Source organism: Phalacrocorax aristotelis, chromosome 10 (assembly GCF_949628215.1).
Source record: "Phalacrocorax aristotelis chromosome 10, bGulAri2.1, whole genome shotgun sequence".
Classification (NCBI taxonomy): domain Eukaryota; kingdom Metazoa; phylum Chordata; class Aves; order Suliformes; family Phalacrocoracidae; genus Phalacrocorax; species Phalacrocorax aristotelis.
Window position 1 is genome coordinate 4410174 of NC_134285.1, and position 27826 is coordinate 4437999.

Consider the following 27826-nt stretch of genomic DNA (forward strand, 5'->3'; position numbering starts at 1 on the left):
TTTCAGGTACCCCGCGCCGTGCCTTTACACCCGGGAGGAAAGCGAGGGGGGAAGGCGGCCGTCCGCTCGCCCCTGACCCTGCCTCGCTGTGCAAGCGCTCGGTGCCGTTGGGACGTCTTGACATTTCAGGCATCTGCTGTGGGAGCTGCCTTAGGAAAGAAACCCGGAGCGCAGCTGTCCTCAGAGCTGAGGGATCTGTGTAAGGGATCCTCCTCGCTCCCCCTCTCTCTGCCGATCCGAGTGCTGGCTCAGCTTGGTGGGAGAGAGCGCAAACGCTGGAAGCCCTAATGCCCGCAGCGTTTGTGTAACGGAGATGTCTGATGGGTGTTTCTGCCCCTGGAGCCGCGCTCGTTCCCCCAAACGGCTGGAGAAAGGTCAGGTTTTCACGCAGAGTATTTTGAGGCTGAAGAGTTGTAGCCAACTTGAGCTCACCCAGGCAGTGCTCCCGCGTGTCGGCTGGGGGTCAGCGAATGTAGGTCAGCTTAAAAAGTCACCGTTGGCTCGTGGATCCGCTGGCTTTGCAGCTGCGCGCGCTGGAACCCCGGCGTGGCCGTTGGGCAGGTAACGGCCGCTTGCGCCTGCGAGTCTGGCCTGGGAGGTTTTTCTTTTCACCTCACCTGTGTTTTATGACCTGAATGTCTTCAAGTGTCTTCCAATACCTTATCTTGGAGTCTTATTGAAAAGTACTTACACCAGAAACATAGCTTTCATATGAATAAGTTTAGCTGTCAATGTTTCTGTTCAGCTTCCTCACTGCTCACCAAGCAAGGTTCAGTTTCTTACATGAAGTGTTATGGTTCAGTCGTTGTCTTGAGACCTCTGACGCTTTTTAAAAAAGAAAAGCTGATGTTGCTGCTGTACATTTCTATTGCCATTATCGAGGCGTAATGCCGAGGGACTGCAGCTCCGTTGTCTATGTGCTTTTCACAGAGTCTCTTCTTGTGTTTCTTTTCCAGCTTGCTGACTGCTATGCAGAACAGCAGGCTCTTCTTGCTGTATTTCGGGCAGCAATCCTAAAAACAATAGCTAATTTCCTTGGTGGCTGAAAGGCACAGGCAGCGTTAGTGTTAAGGCCTATGAGCAGATCCCCGTTTGCCTTTTCTGCTCTGTGGTGGTTGGTTCCTCTTTTTTACAATTTCTAGTGCCTCGATCGAATTACTTTGGAGCTGTTGCAGGTTTCCAGCAGTAGCAACAGAGAAGGCAGGTGTCCCTGGTCAGGTGGATAGACTGGGTTTTGCATGCTCAGTTATAAAGTGGCTGCCTCCTGCTTCCAGAGAGGATGGCATAAGAACTTTGTGACTCCAGCAACTTGTTTGGAAGGTGAGAGGGGACGTTTGAGACTCATCGCTCTGCAGACCCAGACCGGTTCTGGTACATCGCCGTACAGGCGCGGTGCCGTAGGAACGTGCAGCACAAACTGTATGGTGGGACCTATTTACTTTAGGACTAGCAGAATTGCAGGGACAGCTTTTAATTACAGAACTGTGGGATTTACAGCTTTAATCTGAGCTTTTCATTTCTAGGCCGAATGCCGTGCAAGAATTCCACTGCCTTACATCAGGCCTTTCGATATTGTAAACATCTTAATAGATTGCATGTGCTGGGTGTCTGCATGGTGCGGCTAGATGTTAATAACAGTCATCTTGACAGGAGTTTGTGCCTGGAATACCAAGACTTGAGAAAGGTCTCGCACCCACTTCCTGAAGATCTATAGAGGCATTCAGCCCCATTGGTAGTGCTGTGTTTTGGTAACAGGCCTTCTTCCATCTCCTTTTCTTCCCTTCCTAGGATGTTTTCCTGTCGGCCTGGCTGCAGGCGTCCTTCTTGGGCCGCTGTGTAAGTCAGGGCATGAATAACAGTTCCTGGAAGAGCAGGCGGGCAGGCTTTACTGACGATAGGTACGTTTTGGTTTCCAGCAGGGTGCTGGCAGCCCGTCCCTGGGCTTGTGTTTCAGAAGCTGCTTCGGAAGTCCAAATTCCTGGGTAGACCGATGCTTTGTCTGCCTGAGAATGCAGTGGGCGTTACTGCCGCCGGCAAGCTACGATCACTGGCAGCGTGGCTTATGCTTTGAAATTGGATACAAATCACTAAAAAGTCCTGTGGCAAAAATAGGCAAAAATAGGAGCGAGCACACAACTCCGGCAACTTTGGCGCAGCTGGAGAGAGGCAGGAAGCATATCTCGGGGGCCAGGAGCTGATTAGCAAGCCGGAGTAGAGCAAATCCAAGTGCGAGAGATGTGGAGCCCTTTGGGTGTGTTTTAGTGCCTGCTGGAAGAAGCTCCTATTCATTAATTTGGAATGGGTGTCTTATTTTTATTTATTTCTTTTTAAAGTCATTGTGAGTGGCTTACTGTGTCATAGCGCCGGCAGCTCGGCGCAGCGATGGGCGTCGGGGCTTGCCGCCGGCTGCATTCTTCTTGGGACAGTCAGAACTGCGCCACTAATTCCTCTCATCAGAAGCTAGGGGGGTTTTTTTGCACATAGATTTGGTCTGGAGATATTTTAAGACTCCCATTTAAATTATTGAATTCAGACATCTTCTTAAGTACTTAAAGGAGAAGCGCTGATAGTCTCAGAAGTCTGTGTGTGCACTGAAATACTAGCGTTGTGTATTGCATGCCTTGGTGGATGGGTGGGCTTTTCAAGCTGCTACATGTAACTTCAATTACTTTCAGTAGGAGCTACCCCCAGTGGAGTAGGTGCCTTTTTTTAATACAGTGAGTGGTGGAAGGTGTGAAACATGCAGCTGGCTCAAGACACTAGCAATCTTCAGTAGCAGCCCAGCAGATAACGTTATCTGTGTACTGACCTGGTAGTTCCTGTGTTTGAAATGGAGCTAAATAATGTGGTGATCAGCCCTGCTCTCGTGAGAAGTAGAGTTGTTTTGTTTTAAGCAGGTTGCTGGGATGGGGAAATCTGGGAAATTGGGGAGGGGTAGGCAGGGAGAACAAGAAAAAGAGAAGGCGGTCACTTAGTAGTATCCTGGCGGCTTGAGTAAGTTATCCTTGCCAAAGCACTGAGATATGAGATAATAAGGAATGTTTTGCTGAGCTGGGATAATCTCGCTCTCAGCAGCCTTCGTGTCACATTTATAGAATTTCAAGTTTATTTTGGAATATCTCAGGAGCAATGTTTTTCCTCTGGGGCAGCGCTTAAGAGCTTGCAGTGGTTTTAAATTTGTAACGATCCTTGAGAAAGCTTAATTCCTGAGGACGAGAAATCATATTCCTGCTGAATGACACCTTTCTCCTAATTACCAGTGCTGCTGTGGCTCCTCCCCCGCCTTCACGAGGGGAACCGTCAGTGCCTGATTAAGTGGAAAAAGCATTGGGCTTTGGGGAAAGATTTCAACGTGGGGCAGCTGCTGCCCTGAGTCCTGGTGCCATCTCGTAGTGTTTCTGATCCAGGCTGGGGAAAATTTAAGTGTGGCTTCCCCACTGCCTCTGGGGGAGCCCGACTCCTTTGCTGGTGCCGATGGTGCCTGTCTGTTCGCAGGGTGACTTTCGGAGGCCGTCATCGTAACGAGAAGCAAAGTTGATGAGCTGAAATAAATCTGGGAGCGTACGTAAGTGTCAGGGTGACCTGAAATGTTTTCAGTTGGCTTCTGAGGATGAGTGCTGCATTGCTTACGCTCAGTCTCTTTACCTCTGTAAGGAGGCCAACCTACTGTTTGCATTATTTAGATAAACACTCGGACAAGATCTGTAGAGCCATCATGTGATATTACTCTGTAGTATAAGGTGAACTAGAATCTTTGTTTGGGGAATATAAAGGTGGAAAATGGCTTCGAGTCATAAGCTTTGCCTAAAGCACTTCTCACACAAGGCTCCTGGACTGCTTTGTCAATACTGACGGGCTCTCACCAAGCTGTGGGCGCTGTTCTTGCTGTTTCCCGATTGGACAAAGGAAGACAGCGGTTGGCTTTTTGCAGCCTTCACGAACTCAGGAACAGATTTACACTTCTGCTTCCAAATACCATCCCGAAGGCATGATGCATTTTTTATATTTGATGGAGGGGGGAGGGAAACATCTCTTGCAGATCATTTTTGCTTGAAGGTGCCTGAAGGCAAGTAGCGGAAGGAGCGCTTACCCACATACCCGTGGCAAGTACAAAATGTTGTTGGGTAAGCGTGTTACAGTGGGATAGCGGAGTGGAACAGGCAGCGATGTTGACAGCTGCCTGCAGCAGAGTGGCAATGCTGCCTAGAAGACTTTCCTCCTCTCCCCGCTCTCGCTGTAGTGCGCTGTAATGCAATTTGAGGAAGATGACAGCAGCAGCATAATGGGGAGGCAGGAAAAGAAGCTTTTTCTCCCTTGCAGGAAACCAGCAGCATAGCGGGTTTCATACCTCCCCTGCTGCTAGGATTTCCAGCTACAGATGAACGAGACCGGCAAGACCCATCAGCAGTAACTTGGCTAGCATAAATAGTTCATGTCCTCTCTATATATTGTTAAACCGGAATCCTATTGTAGTGGAGCAGGCTTCATTGTGTATAAACTGGGAGGTGCCCTTGGATCAGCCATGACTAGCACAGACCGGCTTGCAACAGCTGGAACTCACCTCTGACTTGAACGCAATGTCTGAAGAGTGCTCCTCAGCTTGATGTTTTTGTGTTTGTTTAGCAGTTTGTGGCTGGTTTTACTGACCCTCTGTCCCAGATGGTTAAATAATCTGTTTGATGTTGTACTGTTGCAACACCCAGGAGAAGAATTTATATCCTGCTATTGAAGGCTTAAACAGTGTTGGACAGACACTTGACTGTGACTACGGGGTAGGCATGCAAATTTACAGCCTGAAAACAGTCGTGTCCTTAGCAAATGGTCTAACTGCAGTCTGTAGTGATTTTCTTAGTCTGGCATATGCAAAATGTTTGTTTCCCTTGGAGTGAAATTGTTATGTACCTTGCAGTCTCAGAAATCTGCATCACTATGGGCCTGGATAATAAATGTGCAGGGCTTATTTCCTTGCTTTTTAGCTGGCCAGTACTGGGTGTGGAGCATCTCTAAATTTGACCATGATCCGATTTCACTGTTTTCAGCTTGGAGGTAGTGGAGCGCTTATCTCAAACACAAACCCTTTGCTTTTCTGCTGTTTTACCACATTCTCCTTAAACCCTGCAATGGCCACTGCCGCGTGGCATGGATAAAGTCAGACTGGACAACTGTCGTGAGCCTGGAAGGCTGTCCTTGGTTTCTGCTGCTGAGAGCCTGCTTGTTGGGCTGGAATCGGTTGGCCACAAGGCTAATGCGTGGCTGCAAACAAAATCAAACCCGGTTTTACAAAAGCAGTCGCTGGCTGGCTTGAAAAAACTTGTGACAACTGGTCATCTGTGGTGCTTGAGCAGTAAGGACACAGTTACTGTTCTTGTGGCTTGGTGGCAGGCGTTCTCGTGCAGAAGTTGTTGGGTGCAATAGGCAGCTTTTTTACTCCTTCCAGCAGGAATCAGTGCAGAGCATGGATTTGCTGCTCAAGTATTGCACGTGCCTTAAAGGTTTCTATCGGTATTTTACTCTCAGTGCTTAAGGCATTTTAAGACTCATTTCACTGCTGAGTGAACTTGGCCTGTTGGGTTAGTACAGCTCTGAGCTGGGTCTTTTTAAGCCCTTCAACTGAATGTGTAAAAGCATTTTTGAAAAGCAGTGCCTGATCTTGGACTAGGAGTGCGTATAGTCTGAGTGCTAGTTAGGTATCAGCTGTGATTGCATAGTGTCAACTGTTAGGCTGCAGTTTATTTTAGCATCTTGGTTCTGTTGTCCCGCTTATGCCGTGGTGGATGTGTGAGGAGAGAAGGTATCTGATCTGAACACTATCAAAAAGTTTTTCCAGAGCATTTCTTATCAAAGCTGTAACAAATGCTGGCGGAGCTCAGTGAGAGGAGGCAACCAGCTGTGGTGTGGGAACGTGACCATCTCAAGCAGGTATTGTGGTGAAACCCTTCTTAGCATGAAGCCACAGCTTCTCACCACTGCTGCCCACTGACCTTTGAAACTATGGCCAATGCAGATGCTTGACATGGCTCAAAAAAGGGTGTGGCTGTAATAACCGGAATGTGACCTGTGAAGTCATTCTTTTTGGAAACCCTTAATTCTGGGATGTTTGACATCTCGAATGGTTGGTGGCAAGCTTTTAAGTCGATACTTCTAAAAGGACTGTGCAGATCAACCCAAAAACCTTCCTTTTTGCTAAGGGTGGGCTACTGCAGTTAAGCTGGGGTTTTTTCCCTTCTGTGCCACCTCAAGGTCAAGTCTTAGCTTTTATATTGTCAGCAGCTTTGTGAAACGAGGTGAGGTCTGCTTTGCAGGCTGTAGCCATCCTTGAAAGCAAAGTTTCTTGTGGTAGGTTCAGGTCACATTTAAAATAAAACAAAAACAATACCCCTTTCCTTTCCACGATTGCTCCTGGTGGTGCATTATGCTTTTTTTCTGGAACGCTGCTTCCCAAGTGCAGCTTTGATGGTTGTTTCCAGAGTTGTTCTGCTGGGCAGCAGCTTAATATCTAGGATGCCGTTGTAACCTATCAATTCCTTCCGATTTTTAAAGTCCTCTGGCTGTTACTGCAACTAAAACTGCCTCTTTGTGCTTCCCAGCCCTCTAGACTTGGGTCTAGTTAGTCCCTTGATGCTGCTTTTAATAGTAGTTTGCCGGTTGTGTGCAGCCTGTCTGTCTCCTTGCTCCTGGTGCCCTCCGCAAACAGGGCTGCAAGTGGAGCAGGCTGCTGGTTGCTCACCTAGGTGAATGTCAGTGCCGTAGCCTGTTAGGGTTACTCTAACCAGCAACCTTAAACTCCTTTATTTCTCCGTTTCCTCTCCAGTGAAAAATGATACTAAGCTGGTAACCTGAAGGCTGCTGAAGATGTGCTTCCAACTTGTTAAATACTCCTTAAAAGGTTGCACTTGGTTTTCTTTGTTCCGTTAAACCTTTTAAAGGTGACATTCAGGGTCTCTTTAAAAAGGAAAGAAAAAAGGAGAGAAAATACTAAGGATTTGGAGAGGAAATGCTGTGTCCTTTCTCCTGGAGGGCTCTGAGTGCAAGTAACAGAGGAGCACTCTCATGTATACTCCAGAGCATGAAGGGCATTTCTCTTGTTCTTTTCTGTGTTGATGGGGAAGAGAAGGCAGTTGCAATTAATGTTAGGTAGAGCCCTGGCAGGTGTGTGCAGCACCTGGTAGTCCATGGAGTCCAGCTCTTTCAGACACCAGTGGGTTTAATAATGGTGCTGCTCAGAAAAAGGAGCTTCTGCCCCCTTCTCTTGGGATACACGTGAGTTCGGGGAAAGAAAACTGGAAGTAAAACTCGCTCTGGAAGTGGCAAAGCTGCAAATCGCATGGTTTCATGTGCTCTTCTGCTAGTACCCACCCTTATACCACAAAATCAGAACAAAACAGTTCTTTAAGATGATGGTTTGGGAGATAGGCTGTGAGCCCAAAGAGGTTGGTTTTGTGTGCGTGTGCTGCCGTAGCTGAGTGCTGAGCTGCTGGTGTCTGAATTGTTGCTTGAACACAAAATGCCAAGCTGGCACCTGTTTGATGTGAGAGGGAGGTTTTGGATTTTGGGAGTTACACCGTATGATCTTGCACATGCCAGAAGTGTGAGGCAGGCAGAGTAATACCCTTTACAGGAGCTGACTGCAGAGGCTCCTCTCCCTCCTTCAAAGCCTTGAATTTTCACCATGCTCTTAAAATGAGCTGCTCAAGGCAATGGCGTTAACTCTCCTTTCTAACCAGACTTTGCAAATTTAACTTTTTTCGGGATTCAGTTTGATAGGGGAGGCAAATGACTGATCCAAAGCTCCCCACCTCTTGTGGAGAGGGTAGTTTTTTTGCATGCATCAAAATTATCACACTCATGCTGGTCAGAGAGATGTGACGATATGGAGCCCTGTTATTTCACAGAAGGATTGATGGGGGTCATGGGAAGGCACTGAAATGTCCAGCAGTTGACCTTGATGCCAGTCATCAGGGAATAGCTTGAAGACATCAGAAGCTTTCAGTTGAGTTGAATTAGTAGTTGCCCATTTTTGGAAAACAAAGACCGATTCAAAACGGTCTTACATTTTAGAGAAGAGCGAACAGAGCCGAGATCGGTTTCGCTAGGAAGACTTATCATTGTAGGTGGCCGGCTGTTAGGTGAGTAAGATAAACAGGACCCATTTCTTTCCTCTTCTACTTTGTGTTAATAGATGCAATAAAAATGGAGATCAGGTATTTCAAAAAACTGGTTATGTGATACTGTCGCCTTAATGGAACGATGAACGGCAAATGAGGTTGATTAGAAGTCTTGTGATGTACAGACAGTCGATGTTTCCTGTGAGTCCTAAGTTGACTTGCAAAATGGGAAAAAGTATAGTTAGGGATTTGAACCCAAGCAGTCCCTAAAAATCTGCTCTCTTAAACGCTTGGGACTAACCACTTTTCGTTAGACTGGAGCAATGACACATGTAGCTCGTACCCTGTTAATCCACAGCCTCTCTTTTCAAAGTATCTTCTGATGAGCTCTTGATAACACCATTGGCTGAGAATTGACTGCAAAAACGCACACGAGAGCTCTGCACGAAGCTGCAACATGTGGTCCTTGTTCTAGCCACAAGCAGGGTTTTAGTAAACCCTGACAGCCCTGTGTTAGTGAGCCTGTAGTTTGCTCTTCATTGATGCAGTGATCGCTAAGCACTGCAGTTACCAAGAGAGCTTGCGTCAACGGCAAGCCTTGGTGGAAAGAGCATCGCTTGCTTCAGTGCCTGTTTCACCGTGTGGCCTTTCTTCTTGGGTGACAGCGGGTGAGGAATAGGGACCTTTCCTAAGATGACTAGAAGTTGTGATTGCTGACAGAGAAGCTTGAAAAATCCCTATCCCTCTTGTCTGTCTTAATACGTTTTAGCCTGGAGCGCTGCTTCTGACGCTGGTGTGGCTGCAGGAACAGTCAATGCTCTTCTGAGACTCTTTCTGAACAATGCACGTGTTGGCTGCCTTGTATGTACGGGGAGGTGAACATCCAGTTTGGATGTACTTACCACACAACACTTCTAGTGTTACATTGTCTTGTGTTTTGGTGTGATGAAATCAATTCTTTGGCTTTCTGCGGTAGAGCTGTGTTACCTGGCTCTTACTGGAGAAAAAATTGTTCGCTTCAGCTTCTGTTCCTTGATTTTTCTCAGATCTCAGGAGTCCTGTCCTGTTTCTTTGAGGGAGTATGTGTCTGTCTAAAATCATTTGGTAAAGCAAGCCAGCTGCTAATGTCTTGTGAAACACTTAAGGAATGTTTTAAAACTTATAAGCCAATTCTGTTATTAAATGATCTTCTGGTATGTTGTTCCTCTTCGGCAAATGCCACAGGTCCAAAAATTGGTGGCAGAGCTACATAGAAGCAGTTGTCATAAGTCTATCCCCCTTCTGTGCTCCTGAGGGGAGTTTTTGTGACATCTGTAGCTGGTTGTGCTTTTCTTAGCAAACCGAGCCGCTGCTGGGAATCAGGTGGTCTTGCCTGTGAGCCACTGCCCACACACTCCTATCTTCAGGAGGCCATGGGTAAGGCTTTTGGGCTGCGGCCAATGCTTTTGTTTTGGCATGGTTTCCCACTTCTGCCTGAGCTGCGGGCAGGCCTCCGTGCAAACCTGCTCAGCAGAAGCCCTGCTGCAGGTCCAGGTTTTAACCTCCTGGCCTTATTCCTTTGTAAGGTGCGATGCAGTGGCGGTAGCTGTCTTGTGCACAACAAATAGGACTTGTCTGTGCACAGTGGTTTTTGTCAGGCTTATGATCAAGGGATTTCTAATTTTCAGTTGGGATGATGCCGCTTGACACGATCAACCGCTGCTAAACTCTCCCTGCTTTTGCTAAGTGACTGTTACAAGGAGCAGCCCCCAGCAAGTCGTGAACCCTTTGAAATGTTTCAGTGAAATGCTTGACAGTAAGTTGGGCTGGTTTATTTCCCTTCTGTTGTGCTTTTTTTTTTTTAAGGGCTGAATTTTTAGCTTTTTGTTTTGCTGGTTGTCACAGGCCATACATTATTTAAGTAGCTTCTCTTTGTTTTAGCAGCTTGAAATGAGCCAGAAATTCACCTTGCTCGCAGGCTACCAGCAGACACATTTGCTGCCCCCAGGCAGAAAGTAGGAGTTGATGCTGTTCTGACAACATAGGTGAGCAACAAGTGGTGTTGCTGTATGGGGGAGAGGCTAAAACACATGGTGATTTGATGTTGCTGACATCTCTTTCAAGTTGCTTCTCCCTCGTGCTGTTTAGTTGGGATTTCAATTCCTACCTCTTCGGCTGTGCTTTCTGTGTAGTCCTCTTGCCTTGAGCTAGAGCCAGAAAAGAGCACTTCGAGGCTTGTCCCATCTTGGGTATGTGGGAGTTCAAGATTTTAAATGCTGTAAGGAGCGGGGGGAAATATATTATGCTGTGCCTAGAAGAGGGGTCTCCTCTTGACTGTAGCTTTAAATTGCAGCACCGTCTGAAGATGCTTATTGCAGCACAAATGCGAAGTGGAAGGAGCAGATTTGAGTTCTGCTCCAATTACTGCAGTCCAGAAATGCCTGTGTATACCAGGAGTTTAAATATACACATAGTACCGATGCTTGCTATTTTTAGGTTAGGCTAAAAATATGTAACGTGGTATTTGCAGGGATTTTGAAGGCGTTTTGGAAATCCTCGTGTAAGCATTCTGTGCCCACCTGAGACCTGCTTCGCCTCTTAGGAGCTGATCCGTCAACTCATAGTAGTGGTTGGGACCAGTGGTTTTGTAGATTATATTTTTGCATGTATGAGAAGCTTGCTTGAAAAGTACGTGTGACTTAAGCTGTCAATCTGAGGTCTAGGCTGTTCAGAGGATAGTTATATGTAAGTCCCTGATGGTCTCTGATTTCCCACCCCCCCACCCCACCCCCCAATAGCTGTTCTGTTAATGGGTTCTTCTCTCAAGCTGCTGTAGGAAAAACCTTAACGGGGAGGATTTTGGATGTGCAGTGAAACAACTTGGATGTGCAGAGTCATGAATGCGTGGAGTAATGTGGGAAACGGAGGGGAGATTGGTGGAACCGCATCTTCCGCGTGGCGGTCGTCACTGAGCTGTCAGTGGGTGGCTTCGAAGTCGTGACGAGAGTTGTGTCACCTGGATACTGTTTAGGGATTCAAGTCCCAAATCCAGTTTGGTGTGCTGTAGTGGGAGTTTTTAAGAAAAAGGAAGGAAGGAAAAAAAAGCTTGCAAAGTGTGTATCTGCTGGCTGCCAGGTCTTTTTCTTTCAAAACAGTGCTAGTATCCTGTCCTTGACTGCATTGCAAAAAAGCTGATGGTCATGTTAGGGTTTGGTTATAGGTAGCCTTATTCTTTACCTATAAATAGGCACTGAAATCACTGAGGTAGTGTGAGATAGCTTCTTTCCATCTGTCTTGCTTGCTTTTTATTATGTTGTTTATGTAGGGCAAGACCCTAGGGTGGCTTTGATCTTGTTACTTCATGTTCTTGGCAGCCTAATGCTATAAACATGAACAAACTTCTTATTCATGCCACTAGATGGAACTGGCCCTAGCTTATAGATATTTGTTTAAACTTGAGCTCTATATTGAGTATTGACAAAATGAATTGCTAGCTCTTGGTGGAAGCTTGGCTTTTACCCTCAAAGCAATGCTTTATGAAGCTGCTTGGGTTTTTATGCATTCTGTTTTGAAATAGGAAAGTGGTACTGTGCCAGTTCTTTCCAGCCTTGCCTTTTTTTTTTGCTGCCTTGACTGTGTATTATATTTAATGCTATTTATTATATTCCTGCTTTTAAACCACCATCAGTCTTTTGGTGATGTGTGTGCAGTGGGGTAGACAACCTGTTATCCCAAATTTAATTTCATATTATTTCCATTTCTTGATGCTCAAGGTTGTAGTGTACAAGCTTATCACTACAGGAACCAGACTTGGATGTGAACAGTTGTGGTTTAGCCAGCACTGGACAAAACACCATTGGAGCTATTTGGGAGACGATTTTTGGTGACTGTGCCGAGCATTTGTGGTGTTGACCCACCCATGCGTACGCGCGTACCCAGCTCTGCTAATGCATCGCATGCCCCTGTAGGGGAGAAATATCCAAACCACTTAGCTTTGCTCAGAGCAAATCCAAGCAGACACCTGTCTAGCCTCTGTCCACACAGATTGATGCTGCGAGGGCTGATTTGTGGCTTTCCCAAGCGTCCTTGTTCTTCCCCAGCCAGCCTTGCAGTGATCCATTGCCGTTTTTGCCTGCCAAGAGGTTCCTTTGTTGAGCATGAGCCTGCCTGAAGGCAGCTGAGGTGGGTGCTAGCTCTGCAGGGGCTGTTGGTTGTTGCAAGGAGTGCTTTGTAAGACCAACCTGCTGGGAAGCAGAGGTGGTTGGCATGGGGTACGTGACCTGGGGAAGCCTGGGTGCTGCTCCTGGCTTTGCAGCTAGCCTGCTTGGTAGCCGTGGCCATGCTGGTCCTTTCTGTGCTTCCATTTTTCCATCTTTTAGATGGCAAGAAGTACACTGATCTTGTTTTCCAAAGTACTGAGAGGGCTAAAAATGGAAAAATGCTATGCGGGACTAGGTGGTAGCTATTTACAAGAACCGGGGAAAATACAACTCTAATAATGTGGATGTGACCTTTTAAAAAGGACAGGGTTTTCACCAAGCATACTTACAGTGATCGAGCTACTGAGCTGCTGCTCCAGTGCGTATCTGCACTGATGAGAACAGCGCGCTCATGCCATTCTGGCAAATAAAGTAAGATTTATTTCTCCCTGCTTATAAGGCAGAAGCCAAAGAACTTCATGGAAATACTCCCAAAATCTTGGTTTCAAAGCCTTTTCAAAACATCAATATGTCCGTGATACTCTTGGAGCTGCTTGCTGGAAATAGGCTGTGCTACCGAGGTTTCGGGGCTCGTATATAGGGGTAGTTGCATAATTATATTAATGATGGTTTGCAGAAGCCTCTGTAGTTCCCTAGCCCAATGTCCCACTCAAACTTGGACCGTCACCAGCGCAGGGACTAGGTGAGCATGGCTGTTTGTAGCCAAGCCTTTAGGGCAGAGGTTCCCTCTGGAGAAGGGTGCTTCAGGCGCTGAGCCGTGCTGCTGGCACCCTTTGTGCGTGTTAAAAGAGCATCCTGCCCCGCAAACGGGAAACAGCTGCCGCCATGCTCATTTATCCCGCTGCCTACGCTGCGAGGCTTTGGGCTGTGTCTGTGCAGGAGGAGGGTGCGTTCCTGCCCGAAGCCGTCGACTCCGCGCTGCTGTGCAGCGTGCGCTTCTTGGGAAGCGCAGCTTGCCTTTTGGCTTTTTCAAGTGCTAAATTATACTTTTTTATTATTTTATCCCGTATTAAAATATTTTGAAGATGGTAATGACTGGTTCCTTGGAGGGGTATAGCTATGAGTACATAGTATGCATCTGAACTGATTTCTTCATTTTGCTGTCCTAGCTGCAAATCCCATTCCCTGTGGAGAGGGTTAAGTAGAATTACTGAGGAGGAATTTATACTGCGCTTGTGTACTAACAAACAGGATTTCATAGCACAACCACCATTTTCTTCTAACTTATACATCAGTAAATATTTAATAACACAGATTCTTCCATGCTTTAATAATGAGATTAATACTTCTCAATAAAAAGACCTCCTTTATCGTTCCAGTGATCAAATTGTGGTTGGAGTTTGTGTACATATTCAGCTGCTCTGCAATAGTGGGAATTGAGAGCTATAAGCTGACAGAGCATAAAATGGAAACCTACTGTTTAGGATGCAGTGATTCCTCTGATCTCCTAATCCTGTTCAGGAGCCTGCAGCCAGCTCATTGTGCCTCTCTGAGAACAGGTGCGGGTAGCAAATTTTAGTCCCAAAAGCTCAGTCCTGTGAAGGACCCTGATGCCTGTCATGCTCTCTTTTTTGGTTTGAGAGCAGGCGGCATATCCTGGAACTTGTACCAAACCCCCATTGAGGAGGGCATGTGGCATAAATCAGGGAGGTCTCTTTAAAATGGCAGATGATGGCAAGAAAGCGTGCTCCGTAAATGTGACTTGCTCCTGTGCCGGTTCGCAGTGCAGACACAAAACACACTTCGATACTGCCCTGCGAGGAGCGTGGCTTCCTTCTGACATGTCACCAGCACGGACATTGTGGAAGTGAGCTCAGAGCATCTCTGGTCCCTCCGAACTTGTGCCTTGGCTTGGCGGCACACAAGGGGGTTCAGGGCTTGATGCTGGTCTCTCCATTTCAGCAGCGTGGCTCACTTCTTGTTTCTGCTCCTCGGCAGCTAGGCTGTCAGGCCTGACCCATAACATCGGCTGTTCACCTTGGTGCTAGCATTTCTGCAGCACTTGTGCGGGGTGTGACTCCGTGGCATTAAGTGCCATGGGGGATGGCTGAAATGGCATCAGCTGGTACATCTGAGATGCAGGCTTAGATGGTATTGCTCTGTGGCAGCTCAGGCAAGTGGCTTTTGTTCTTCTCACCAGTAGATGGTGGCAGAAATGCCGCTATGGGACTTGATGCATCAGGTTTTTGACTTCTTGGCAATAGGAGAAGATCCACATGTGGGAGGGTTTGAGTCCTGGCTGGACAGAATTGCTTCTCCCCTCCCTTTCTGTGATTGCATATCTGTAAGTGTCTTTGTGTCCTTTGCAGAGAGGCTTCTCGGGCCTGACTGTGCTTTTCAGTCAGCTGTCTTAACTATCAGAGCAGAAAACAACAGAAACTTGTCTGCTTTTAGGTGCTGAGAAGGTGATACAGTATAATATCCTCATGGAGAGGCTGTGATTGGAGAGCTAGGAGAACCCCCAAAATGATCTAGCGGCCTTGACTTGGGACAACGTGATTAGGGTGCTGCTGCATTTGCCTAACTCTCTCCTGTTTTTATTTTGTCTTCTAGTTCCTCATGCAAGCCTGACTGCTATGTCTGGGCATTGACACTTTTGGGTACAGCAGTTTAAAATGGCAGAGAGAGGTGGAAATGAAGAAGTAATTAACTTGAACAGCTTCCGTAGTCACAGAGGAAAAGGTGAGTACCGGTTTGTGCGTATTTCCAAAACTCTGTGTAAAAGACTGCTTACAAGCAGCAGGATTCATAGATACTAAACTTGCAAGAGTGCTGTTAATGGGAACCTGCTAGTGGTCTGTTTTGCCGTGTCGTGTGCTGCTCTGTTACACTTACTTCACAGCCACCTACAGGAAATCTCTCATTTTATGCTGACGTGCAAAATATTTGTCTCTCGTCTTTCTCATGTTGTACTGCCTTAAGGCAGATTGCTAACTTCTTGGGAGCACCATGTAGACGTATTTCAGCAGATCTGAGGGACTTATGGTGTTCCACCCTCATGAGGACCTCACAGGAGAGAAGCTGGCTTTGCATTCAGATCCTCATGGGGCAGCATGCATTGGCACCCGTTCCTCCAAGAGTGGAATTGAAGCTGATGCTTTCTGTGTATGCCTGAAAGGTGATAAGGGAATGCTCATGAATACTTATGCTAAAGCGTAAGCCAAAACGTTGTGTCAGATCGTAGGGGGAACACGGTTGTATGCTGTCTCTGCAGCACAGAAACCCTCTGTTTCTGGCTGGAGCGTCTCTATTGAGTTCCAGTGTCCGAGCTCCGTTGCATCTATATTCCACTCTTGACAAATCTTGAGAGACAAGGTTGTCATCTAATCCCAGGATGTCTTCTGCGCCCACAGTCAGGGCCCTCTCTCCGTCTTGCATAAGGTACTTCTGCAAAGTCACATTCTTTCAGAAGCGGCCGATTTGCACAGGGAACCTTATCTCTCCTGTAGAAGGCACTGCACAATAATAAAAATGTTATCCCTCATATACTGAACATTCAGGACTTCTCTGCAAAAATTAGGAAGGGCTATGTGTGTGGCATGTTCAGAATAATTTTTTCAGCAGCTTGACTCACGCTGAAGTTTGGGGTAGAAGAATCTCTGCATAAGTGTCCTTGAGCGACTGTTTCATGCACGTGCGACTTTGGCCTCTTGAGCTACGGTTTATGCAGGTGTTTTGCTCAGAGGGCTGCGGGAGGTGGGAGTGGCTGTTAACAGTAACTTGCAGGGGAACCAGTGACCTTTGAGCGCTTCTTCCCTGTTGCTGCAATGCAAATGTGAAGATTGCTTTTTCAGATGTTTCGGTGCTTGTGCCCTCTAATTTCTGTTGTTTACTGTTAGCAAATAGGTAACTTTACTTACTTCACTACAGACTGGATAAACCTCAGGGACGAAGGTCTTATCATGATATCAGACTCTTCGGATGAAGAATTACCTTTGTTGCTGGAAAAGCCAGCAGAGCAGCAGCATGAGGAAGATGATGACGATGTAGTCATCTTGGCAGAGGTAATTTTTCATTCTTGTACTTGCCCTGCTTTATTCATGGACTTTATAGCCGACTCTTGTGCAGAGCCGACTCTGATGTGTTCCTTTGAGAGTCCTGTCCGGTTACAGTAACTTAGTGTCTGAATGTTGAAATGATGACATTTTGCTGTCTTTAAGTGTTCAATCATATTTTGGGCACAGGAGGGGAGAGAACTAGATTGTTAAACTGCATCATATTTACATTTATACTTAATGAAGGCTGTACCTCCCATAAAGTTATCTGTTTTTCAAGAAGAGCGGAATGCTTTGAAAGAGGACTTGATGTTCTTTAGAAGGTGGGTTTTCAAAACATGCCTTGTTTGACCTTGTATGCTTTATTTTTCTCAACATTGTTTGGATTCTTGTTGGGCAGTTGCAGGCACTTATGTTTTTGCCGTTATACAAGGCCAGCCCACCTGATAAATCCATTTCCACAGGCACAGGCAGTCACACAGAGGAAAGCCAAAGGCTTTAGCCTACCCTGATTATTAAGTGTCTATTTTCATACCTGTATTCCACTTTTCTGTTGAAGTAACCAGAGGCATTGAAAAAATGTGTTGCAAAGCTGACCTTTCCATTTCTTAGTTGAAAACGGTAGCAGAGAATATTCAGACTCCGTTGGCATACAGCAGTCTGTCTGCCAGAGGCAATAACAATGCCAGAGATTAATGTTTTGAGCTCTGGTTCCCGCCTGTTTAAATAAATTAGTAAGAATGCAAATATGCTATCAGTTAGTTCCTTCTTCCCAGACTATTTTACTGGGAGGGAAGTGGGGACTGAGGTGAGCTCAGGAAATTATTCCAGTCTGAAAGCCCCGTGCATCCCCAGTTCTGCCAAATGTTCTCTTAGCACCTGGGGACAGACTGAGGATCGAGTTCAGTGAAACAAAGATATGCGAGTTGCAGTTTTAAGCCTTATTAAGCACCTTGCTAAACAGACTTTTCATCTGTTTCCCATCAGAAATCAGAGTAGATGCAAAAGATCATCTGGAATGAGGATTCTGACATGCAGACAAGAACTTCTACTTACTCTTGTCTGTCTTCTTTTTAGACCTCAAAGCATCAGCAGCTTCTGCGTCCCAATGTCATCAGACCTGCTGCTCAATGGCATGGTGCAAATGCTGTGGGAGAAGGAGGATCTAAAAGTGCTGTTGAGCCCCTGAGGAACATACATGTGCAAGATGAGAACTCGGCTCCGCTGTGCCAGGGAGAGCAGTATAATCACACGGCAGAGAACAGTGCTGGATCAAGCAGGGATGAGATTGCCTTGCAGCAGCCCGGACCATCTGAGCTTAATGGCTCCAGGTTTGAACTTGCAAGTAACGAGGAGCCTGGCCCAAGTTTGCTTCCGGCAATAAAGACGAATCCACAGCTTGTTGTTAACAGAGAAATTGTTGCGGAGAATCCAGACCTTCCACCAGAACAAGAAGAAAAGGCAGAAGCCCAGGGATGGCAAGGAGAGGACTTGGAGCCAGAGCAAAATCCTGGAGGAACAGCTGCTGCAACTGCCACAGAGCAGGAGATCCACAAGAACAGCCAGCTGGATCACCCATATTTCCAGCCATTGGAAGGCGAGTCTCATGCTGTAGTAAATGGTTGGGTTCCTCAGCAAGGGCAGCCTGAAGCAGACCCAGGATCTCTGAGGGCATATGGAGAGGAGGCTCCTGGGCCAGCCTTCCCCCGACCTGAACCACAGCAGGATGGGATTCCAGGTCCTGCGTCACCCCAGCCAGCACATCCACCAGAAGAAACGGGTCAGCAGGCAGCAATAGACAATGAACAGCCAGGTCCAGCGTTCCCTGCACAAGGCGCTCACGAACTTGCCTCTAGTAATGTGCCAGAACAAGGAGCTGCTGGGCAGGACCAAGACCTCACTGCACTGCTCATCAGAGAGACTGTAAGTATTCCCAGGGCTTGTTTGCCTTCGTTGTGCATGTTATTTTGAGACAGGTTTTTCAAGGTGTGTAGTTTCACGTGGTCAGAGCACAGCCCTATTGACTTCAGCTGCAAATCCTCTTCATTTTGGCTGAGACTCAGCTGTGCACCGGGTGAGGAGCATGCAATGAACTGTCTCAGAGAACTTTGGTTTGAAAAACTTGCAGCACTATGGCAGACAGCGGTGGAAGGATGTGAATCTTGGGGGTGCTGTTTGCTTCGAGGTGGGCTATGGGCCAGGGAGATCTAATAGAACTGATTGCAGGGTCTCAAGAGCACAGTGAGGTAAAATAATATGGGTCTTTTCCCTTAAAGGCTACTGCCCTCTCAGTACTGCTTGTTTGTTTCTATGTGGCTGATTCCTACCCCAACTCTCTAGAGCGGGTTTAGGGATGGATGTAGAGCTGAACGAGCAAAACTGAGACGCTAAACACAGAGGGATGCAGGGGTGGGGTAGAGAAGGCTTAGAGACGCATGGCTGAGAGCCACGACTGCTTTCAGCTGGCTTTGCTAGAGTACTTTGGTCCATGGCCATGTAAAGGCTACCTTAGTGGTCAGAGGTTGCCCTTGCAGTGTGGACTTCCAGGCAGTAGCACTGAGGCATTACTAGATAAGCAGCATGAAGACTCACGTGTGTTAACTCCACACGCACCTTTCTGACTCTGAAGCTTAACATAAGGAGCACTAGCTACAAGAACTGACCCACCAAGGAGGATACTCCTTAACTTCTGCTATGTTCAGCAGCTTCGGCAATGTGGTGTATAGTTAAAAAAACAAAACAAATGTGGTGATGTGTCACATGGCTAATGTTTTTGCCTCCAGTGCATGCTTCTCCTCTCCATTGCTAGGGAGGAAGGGTCTCTCTTGATGCAAACAAGTGTATTTTACTGCGTATGTATCTTACACCGCCACTCCCATCCACTCCAAGTCTTCCCTCCACATCCCATATCTGATTCTATTTGGGAAAACTGGGGTTGAGGAAGATATTCTTGAAATAGCAGTCCAACAGAATTCACTTCCTTCCAAGTGAGATCTTATTGATTAGTGACTTGCTTTGAGATGGCCAACTAGATACTCTTGCATTGTCAGCAGTGCTTGACAACCCTGACCAATCCACTCTTGCAAAGCAAAATATCATATGGTGCAACTGACTGCAATACCTATACAGAAACCCGACGAGAGAGAGCAGCAAAGGGTGCTCTATGCTGCGTGGCTAATGCTGGGAGAGCTCTCACAGAAATGCCAGCAGAGGTTTGTCTGTTCTGATCTCATTCCTAGTGTGTCTGGGTGCTTTGGGTGGGTGTACATATTGTTGGGTTTTTTCCCTTTTGCTTTGGAATGTTGTATTTCAGCACACAATCTGGAACTCCTTAATCTTCTGTCTGAAGGTAAATATTAGCTTTCCTTGTGTTGTTGATCATACCTATGCACCTCTCTTCTTTCCATCCAGCCGGAATCACTTGTTAGGCCAGCAGCTCGTGGCCAGTCGCATCACTACCCGTACTCCTCTTGTGAGAAAGAGCTATTAGCAATCACCCTGTGGAGCAAGGGAAAGCCAGCAGCTTGCAGTATCCAGGCTGGATGGTTATAAATGGCCTCTTGAAAAATCTATTTTGGCCCTTGTCTCAGGAGTGTGCTAGATAATTACCTATAAACCTCTGGTGCTGTTGCTAGGTTGTGCTGCACAACTCCTCTAATACCTACGTAACCTTTAGCTTTTCCTGCTGTAGGAAGCAAGATTCCCAGATGTGCAGAAGGAATATATTGAAGAGCTAATCAGCATCAAGAACTGCTATGACTTAAATGTGTAAGTATAGAGCCAAGAGCCAGGGTGTATCGTACAACAGCCTGGCTGCAGTCACGCTTCTATTTCCCCCCCTGCTAATGATGCTGTTCTCTAGAACATATCCAGGCTGGGAGTCAGCACTGTGTTGATAGAGCCAAAGAGCGGAGAAATTTTTTTCTTTCTAATAGAGCTTTCCTTAAATCCTCTCTAATTCTGACGTTGTCCTGTAACTTCTCTGCTTTTAAGATCATTTGCTTATTTAAAGATACTACATATAATTTTCTCTTAACCATTACTAGGGTTCTTAAAACAGGTTAGTGTCACGATTAAGGTGTTGAGATGACTTCTGTAAAACATAGTACAAAGATGGGTTGGTGGGTTTTGAGTCAGAGAAAATAGTTTCCTACCTCTTCGTTTCACTGGCTTTTGACTCTTTCCAGGTAAAGCTGACACTGTTTTGACTCCCTTATTTAGTGTCAAGACATTCGCTTTTATCCCCTTTACTTAATTAAGTAGCAGTGGTACTGTTTGAGTTCTCTCACATCACTTTTTGCAGATAGAATAGAGCAAACACATTTAGGGCTCATAGAATTGATTCTTGTTTTAAACAAAGAATTGTTGAGGGACTGATTTCGGTCAAACTGAGCAGAAATGTGAGCCAAGAAGGGAAGTAAAAAGAGTGGAAAATAAGCATGAGGACTGTTGCTTTCCCAGTTGTGTTGGCGGCTCAAGAATACCTTAGTGTTTATCATGCTTTACCTCTGGGACTCATGTTAGAATCCAAAGTTTAAAAAGAAGTCGTTAACTTTATTGATAAGTTGCATCATCTCCCTACTCTTTTGGGTAAGGCTTGCACAGCTGAAGAGTGAAGGATTGTGTGCGTTGGCACTGGCAACGCAGAGGGGGAGAGTGGTTTGAAGTAAATAACGTGTGACTTGTGTCTGATGCCAGGTGACCCCTCTGTCTTTCTCTTTCTGCAGCTGTCACTGCTATCTCAAATGTGTTGAAACTAGTTATTATGTGATACAAGAATGAAGAATAGGTGTTGCTTGCCAGAGTATTCACTCCATCTTGTATGAATCCAATGCCCTTTCCAGGTAACTAGGGCACTAATTAAGCAGTGTTCAAGTGTGTGAGGCTTAGAATTGGTTATTGGACCATAAGTAAGTTAACTGGCAAGGAACTAAGGATAGTCCCATCCATTGGGCCCAGATTTCCTCTTCTGCTGCCTTTGCCTGTGTTGAAGTCATGCCTCCAAAGTAGGGCTTCTTGGTTAGAAAGTCATCAGACTGTAACTTCTTTGTCTTTTGAAAGCACTTCCCCTGCAGCAGTGGCATGGTCAGCATGAGAGAAGCTTTCAGGTGCCCGCACCACATCCTTGGTGCACCTCGGCGTGGATGGTCGCGCTGGGAGTGTAGAAGACCTGTAGGGCCATTCCTCAGGGCAATCGGGCCGTTGCAGTTGGACTCCTGGCTGTAGGACCCTCTCACAGATTGTGTGGAAAAAAAGTGGTTATTGTGTCCTGCGGGGATTTAGTAAAGCCTGATAGAATTAAATCCCCGTATTGGCTTCTATCAGTCTTAATGTGTTCCTTCCCTTATTGCTACCAAAATCTCCTCTCTCCTATTGTGTGCCACAGACCCAGTGAGATGAAAAGGTGCTTACAGGCTTCCCTGTAGGCCATCTACAGTGTCTGCTCAGCGGTGCATTACCCACTTACTGGATGATAAAGATTTCTCCTCCATATTTTTATTCCTTTAACCAAACTATCTTTTGAGTTGTCACTGCATCTTTTGTATGAGAACAAATGGGTCAAAGCATTGGTCAGCCTTGCTGGCAGGGTCTCTTTGATCTCCATGGTATGTCAAGCTGAATCAGGCTTGAAATATAATAAATAAGGGTGGCTGGGTTTGGGCAGGGATGAGACTTTTAACTGGCTCTGTGTCCTGTGGTGCAGATATTAATGAACAGTGCTGCAAGTGTGTGTGCATTGCGCGCTGGGACCCACTTAACTAATTGTCAGACACTGAAGGTTAACATCTCTGAAAATCCTGAGCCTTGAAATGGCAACATGCAGAACAGTTCAAACGTATTCTGACTGCGCCCCAGCTGAAACCTTTGCATTTGAGCTGCAGCGATTTGAGCTCCTTGAAGTTTCTGTTTTGTTGGATTAAAACAGTTATCTTTTACAAAAGGGATGGGGGAGAGGACTGGAAGCTATTAAATGCCAAGATATTTTGTTGTTTTCGGAAATGATTGTCTTAAAACTTTCAACTGATGTGAAAGATAAGATGTGGGAGCTCCTCTTAGCAGGGTATCATCTATTCAGCTTTTGTGTGCAGAAGCATTCACACTCAGTCAAAAGCTTCTGGCTCAATATGTCAATACCTGATTAAACAAAAAGAAATGCCTCTGCTTTGAATGTGAAAGCAGGGCTAAAGTAATCGTGCCTTGATAGTGGGTTAATGCTTCAAGCCAGTTCAGATTTCTTAATTAGAGACTGATTTCTGACATCAGGAATGTAAATTAGCTGCAATTATGTCTTTGCAACCTAGCACCTTCTTGTTCAAAGTTTTATAAATGTTAATTGCTTGTCCTAGCTCCTTTCAGAAGGATATTATTCTACAGATGGGGAAATTGAGGAACAGCTTATATTACTTGACCCAGGTAGCACAGCTGGTTAGCGACGGTTGAGAATAAGCTGTGAAAGTCTGATTCAGACAGATAGCCTACAGCAAGCTTCCCTTTCAACGGGGCTTCTGAAGTATTCGTGCATCTCCGGTAATGGGGTATTCTGAAACTACTTGCTAGCATCTTTTCTAAGCTGAAATACTCAGTTAAACTAAATTTGCCAGAGAAAGTAACGATTGTTGGACCTCAGGTATGCTGCATTTACAGGCTAGTATGCAACATTTTTCAGCAATTTTTAGTGACTATTTTCTAAATGCCATTCTCGCTAGACCAGTTTCTAGTGTAAATGGGACAACGCTGGTGTGATTTTAAGCTTTATTACAATGAAACGTGTGTTCAGAGCACATACAGTGTATAAATAAAATTTTAAACTTGTTTCTGCTCTAATGTTGAAATAGAGAATGGAGGCTTTAATTAAAATTTGAACCTGTAAACGCCTGCCAAGGAAATCGACCTTTCATGGGTTTTGTAGAGGTTCGTACGCTTTTTCCATAGATGCATTTTTATTAGAGACAGCTAGATTTCAATTAATGCTGCTAATGATGTGACTGTCCTTTCTTGTATGGTCTTTGTAACGTTAATTCCAGAGCAGCAGAAAGTTAGTACACCTTGACTCTTAGTCTTGCAGGGTTTGAGATGTGCTCAAAGGAGGCATCGCTTTGCATGGTTTTACCCAAGGGTGTGAATGGGGAAGTAAGCCTGGTTGTTCCTCTGGCAGGGAGAGATGTAGGTTGGTTAGTCGCTCACCTGTACAAGCTTCTCTTGTGTCAATTGTTGAGAGACAAATCTATTTGCTTTCTCTTCTGCAGTCGTACAGCTCATCATTCTTAATTCTCAGTCATTTACTTTGTTTGCTCTAGTCTGAGACCTCCCTTGGTTCGTACAGGGCAAGTTGTGACTTGCCTGCTCAGCCTCTTAATTATAAGATACTAAAAATCGGGCAAGTGAGAAATGAACCTGAGCTCCCAAACCCTGAAGTAATTATATTTATCTTTTCAGACTTTGTAACTTTCTTCTGGAAAATCCAGATTACCCAAAGAAGGAAGGCAGAGTGGTTTTAAATCCCAGCAGCAGCCTGCTTGCCAGCCAAGATGAGACAAAGGCAAGTGAGAGTATCCTCATCTACAGCATGTCTCTCATCCTGTCTGTTCAACCTAAGCAGATCTTGGGATGTCTGGTTCTACTAGTACATATTTGTAGTGTGCCTGGTTGAGCCACATGTTATAGGAGGCCACTGGGTGCATTTAAGATGGTGTTAAATAGCAATGGTTAGTTGCTTACAAGGTACTTCAGGGCTTGGCTTTCCTGTTTTGCTGTTGTGTAGCTGCACCATATCGGCCCTTTTGCCTTCAGTGAGACCCTCTGCCCTGCCTGCCTGTCAGCCACCCTGTCTGAAATGTTCATTTTGATAACTGATACAAGAATTCCTTGGTCATTCTGTCACACGAGGTAGACGTGGCCCTTGGGTCTTCTCTTGTGTGGCCTTTAGGCATTGCTTTTCAGCCTCCTAACTGTGAATCTCCCTACAGTTTCCTGATTTTATTTTTTTAAAGTCCATTCGACAAAAATTTCTCTGAGCTGCTTTGAGTACGTTGAAATATCTGTATGTGTCCTGAGAGAGAGAAATGTCAAATACCTCTTTCTACTCCTGGAAGCATATCTCAACCTCAAGCCAATAAAGTTGTTCACCCTTTATAGCAACCTAAATGTATCCTCTCCTCGCTGTCTTGTGCAGCCACGTACAATGGATTTAAACTCCGTGGTGAGGGTCCTGCGAGGAGCAGAGCTGCAGCGTGGTGCAGCTCAGGGCAGGTTACCCACACGAGTGTGTAGACCAGTAAGCTGTGCTCTAGGGGGATGGTTAGATAGGTGCTTAGAACTGGGTGCCATGTAACCTGAATTTTGGGTGGTCTTGCAGAAGGTCCTGGTCACTGAAAGAGTGGTTTGGGGTGTTCTTGTGTGTATTTATAGCAGCCTTTCTATATCTTGCACATTTTCTCCTTAGGTGCCTAAAGTGGACTACTTCGACTTTTCCAAACTTACCCCACTTGATCAGCGGTGCTTTATTCAGGCAGCCGACCTCCTTATGGCAGACTTCAAAATGCTGAGCAGCCAAGACATTAAGTGGGCACTACATGAACTCAAGGGACACTATGCAATCACGCGAAAGGTTCTCTGATTCAACTCTTTTCTTTCCTAGGGTTATGTCCTGTGTCTGTGGAGAGCAGTGCGATGTCTTTCGCCATACTGTACCATCTGCTAGTGTGTGGTTATGGATCTTTTCATAATCTTCCTTTTAAGGAGTATTAATCCATTTAGTAGAGATGTAAAATTTATTGGGTCAGACAGAACACTGCAGGAAGTTTTTACTTTTCTCTAATAGGAGAACTGGGGAAATACTAGCTAGATGATGGTAGGTGATGCATTAAACTGAGGAGTGCTCCTGTACGTCGCTGCTGAGGTGCAGTATAATTGCCAATAAAGCCTAGACACTTAGCTAAGTCTTAAAACATTTAACTGCTGCTATTAGTTAATTGACTGCATGTAATTGGAAAGAAGCCCAAGTCTCAACGTCCTGTTTCTTCTTATTATGACTTGTGGAATGAGTCCTATATTCCTCATAAAAGAGTTTCACTGTAATGGAGCTGTGAAGAAACTTGTTTTAAGTATTAACAAACTGAATGTAAATGTGGCTTCAAGCTTTTGACTTGGATCTACTCCTCTGGTATGCCCGTCTTGCCTGAGCTTCTTTCTCCACTACTCCAGGACTTAACTAAAACAAAACCTCCTTTTTAATAAAAAAAAACCCCAAATCTACCAATAAAAAACAAGCTAAACCAGCTCTGTTTCACCAGAGTGGACACCAGTTGTGTTAGAGTTAATAGATGAGGTGTTGTGAAGTATCGTTCAACTATTTTGTTTTTATGGAATGATTGCTTCATGAGTACATAAAGCAACAAGGTGAGCAAAGGAAAGAGGTATACTTGCCTTACACGGGGTGTTTGTCTTTCTGGTTTTGGATCACTTAAGCACATTTCTGTACTGTGCTTCGATTTGAAGTATGTGCTGTTGCTTTATTCCAGAAAACAGACAGGATTTAAGTCTGTGCGTTGTTTTTAGGCCTTTTCAGATGCAATCAAAAAATGGCAGGAGCTGTCTCCCGAAACCAGTGGGAAACGAAAAAGGAGGAAAGAAATGAATCAGTATTCATATATAGACTTCAAGTTTGAGCAAGGTAAATTCCAAGCCATATGTATTGCACACTCTGCATGGTTATTGTAAGCAGAACTGACTTGCAACAGAAAGTACTGTTGTTGAAAAGGGATGTGGTCCCAAAACAGCTACGTTTCTGTCACTGCCTGGTATCTGTTTTGGAGATAGTCTTCATTAGTGCCTCTGCATGGTACAGTGCTGTTTGAGATGCTGAAGTTCAGCAGCTGGCGTTGTACAGAGGAAGAGAGATTTAAGCTTTGTCCTGGCTGCTCCATCCCATTTCATTGTGCCTTTAACTCTGCTTTAGGAGATGTGAAAATTGAGAAGCGCATGTTCTTCTTGGAGAATAAGAGACGGCACTGGAGGTCCTATGACAAGCTCTCTCTTCTCCCACCAGTGCTACTGGAGCAGGAATTCTATGAACAGAAGGTTAAAGAGATGGCAGAGGTGAGTGGTAGGAGCTGCTTCGATCTTATGGTGCAAACAGCTTCAACTACTGTAGAGGTCTTGGCCCTAAACATGGAAAACTGCCTCTTGGAGAAATTCAAATGCTGAACAAAATGTTGAAAAACTGTCTTGGCCCCTGTACTACCTGTTAACATGTATGACTTGTCCCAAGCAAATTGTTTTTGGAGTGTCACGGTTTAACCCCAGCTGGCAGCTAAGCACCACCCAGCCACTCATTCACTTCCCCTGCCCCACTGAGATGGAGGAAAGAATTGGAAGAGTAAGAGAGAAAACTCATGGGTTAAGATCAAGACAGGTTAGGTAAAGCAAAAGCTGCGCATGCAAAGCAGAAGAAGAAATCCATTCACTCCTCCCCACGGGCAGGCAGGTGCTCAGCCATCCCCAGGAAAGCAGGGCTCCATCACGTGTAACGGTGACATGGGAAGGCAAACGCCATCACTCCCAACGTCCCCCCTTCCTCCTTCTCCCCCCAGCTCTATACGCTGAGCATGACGCCATATGGTGTGGGACATCCCTGGGGTCAGCTGGGGTCAGCTGCCCCGGCCGTGTCCCCTCCCAGCTCCTTGTGCACCCCCAGCCCACTCGCTGGCGGGGAGGGGTGAGGGGCAGCAAAGGCCTTGGCTCTGTGTAAGCCCCGCTCAGCGGGAAGGAAAGCGTCCCTGGGTTATCAGCACTGTTTCCAGCACAAATCCAAAACATGGCCCCATACCAACCATTGTGAAGAAAATCAACTCTATCCCAGCCAAAACCAGCACACGGAGGAAAAAAAACAAGCAGAGTTTCATATTTCCTTAAACATACATCTGCTGCTTTTGCTGCTGAAAACCTCCTATATATCTGCTAATATTGATGTATGATCCATGATACAACACTGTTCTGGACCTGTTTTTGCTACAAAGTAGTAAAAGCTCTACTAATTGTTAGCAGACTTCTCTGCATCTTTAGGACTTAAAATTGCAGCTCAGTGTCGGTGGTGAATAATGACCAGGCCCAAGGCAGTCTGTCCGTTCACCTTGCCTTCCACAAGTTGGCAGTACTGTGTCTCCAGAATGCCTTGTCCTGGGCTGAGGACCATGTGTTTTGTGAGGCAGAACCCTGGAGCCCTCGCTGGTGTGTTGCCTTCCCCTTGTAGTCTGAGGGAAGACTGAATTCACAGCTCTGCACCTACAGTCCTTTCTAAAGCAGCTTCCTAAAGATCCGTGTCTCTTAGGCAGATGGATAGTGTCTCCTTTTAAAAAACAGTGTTAATGTTCCTTGGGGCTTTCTCTGGAGGGGTCCATTGGGTGAGATCATCTCTGCCCATGGAAACCTGAACCAGCAGCCCTCCCATAATACAGAATTTGGTTCTTTGTTCTCGCTGCCTTTATTTCTCCCATCTGTTTTAGCTGAATCATAAATAGCTTAATGG

General features: G+C 45.8%; 1 protein-coding gene across 2 annotated transcripts in view; it reads left to right on the top strand.

Annotated features, from left to right (window-relative positions):
- The window catches only part of RNF216 (ring finger protein 216), an 81642-nt gene that overhangs the window by 528 nt on the left and 53288 nt on the right, over positions 1–27826 (top strand). For both annotated transcript variants that reach the window (XM_075104819.1, XM_075104818.1), the window contains exons 2-9: positions 14858–14986; positions 16175–16308; positions 17377–18222; positions 19991–20067; positions 23737–23839; positions 24743–24907; positions 25858–25972; positions 26258–26397. In XM_075104819.1, coding sequence (XP_074960920.1) covers positions 14920–14986; positions 16175–16308; positions 17377–18222; positions 19991–20067; positions 23737–23839; positions 24743–24907; positions 25858–25972; positions 26258–26397 — 1647 coding nt within the window. In that variant the 5' untranslated portion in view covers positions 14858–14919. The remainder of the gene's footprint in view (positions 1–14857; positions 14987–16174; positions 16309–17376; positions 18223–19990; positions 20068–23736; positions 23840–24742; positions 24908–25857; positions 25973–26257; positions 26398–27826) is intronic.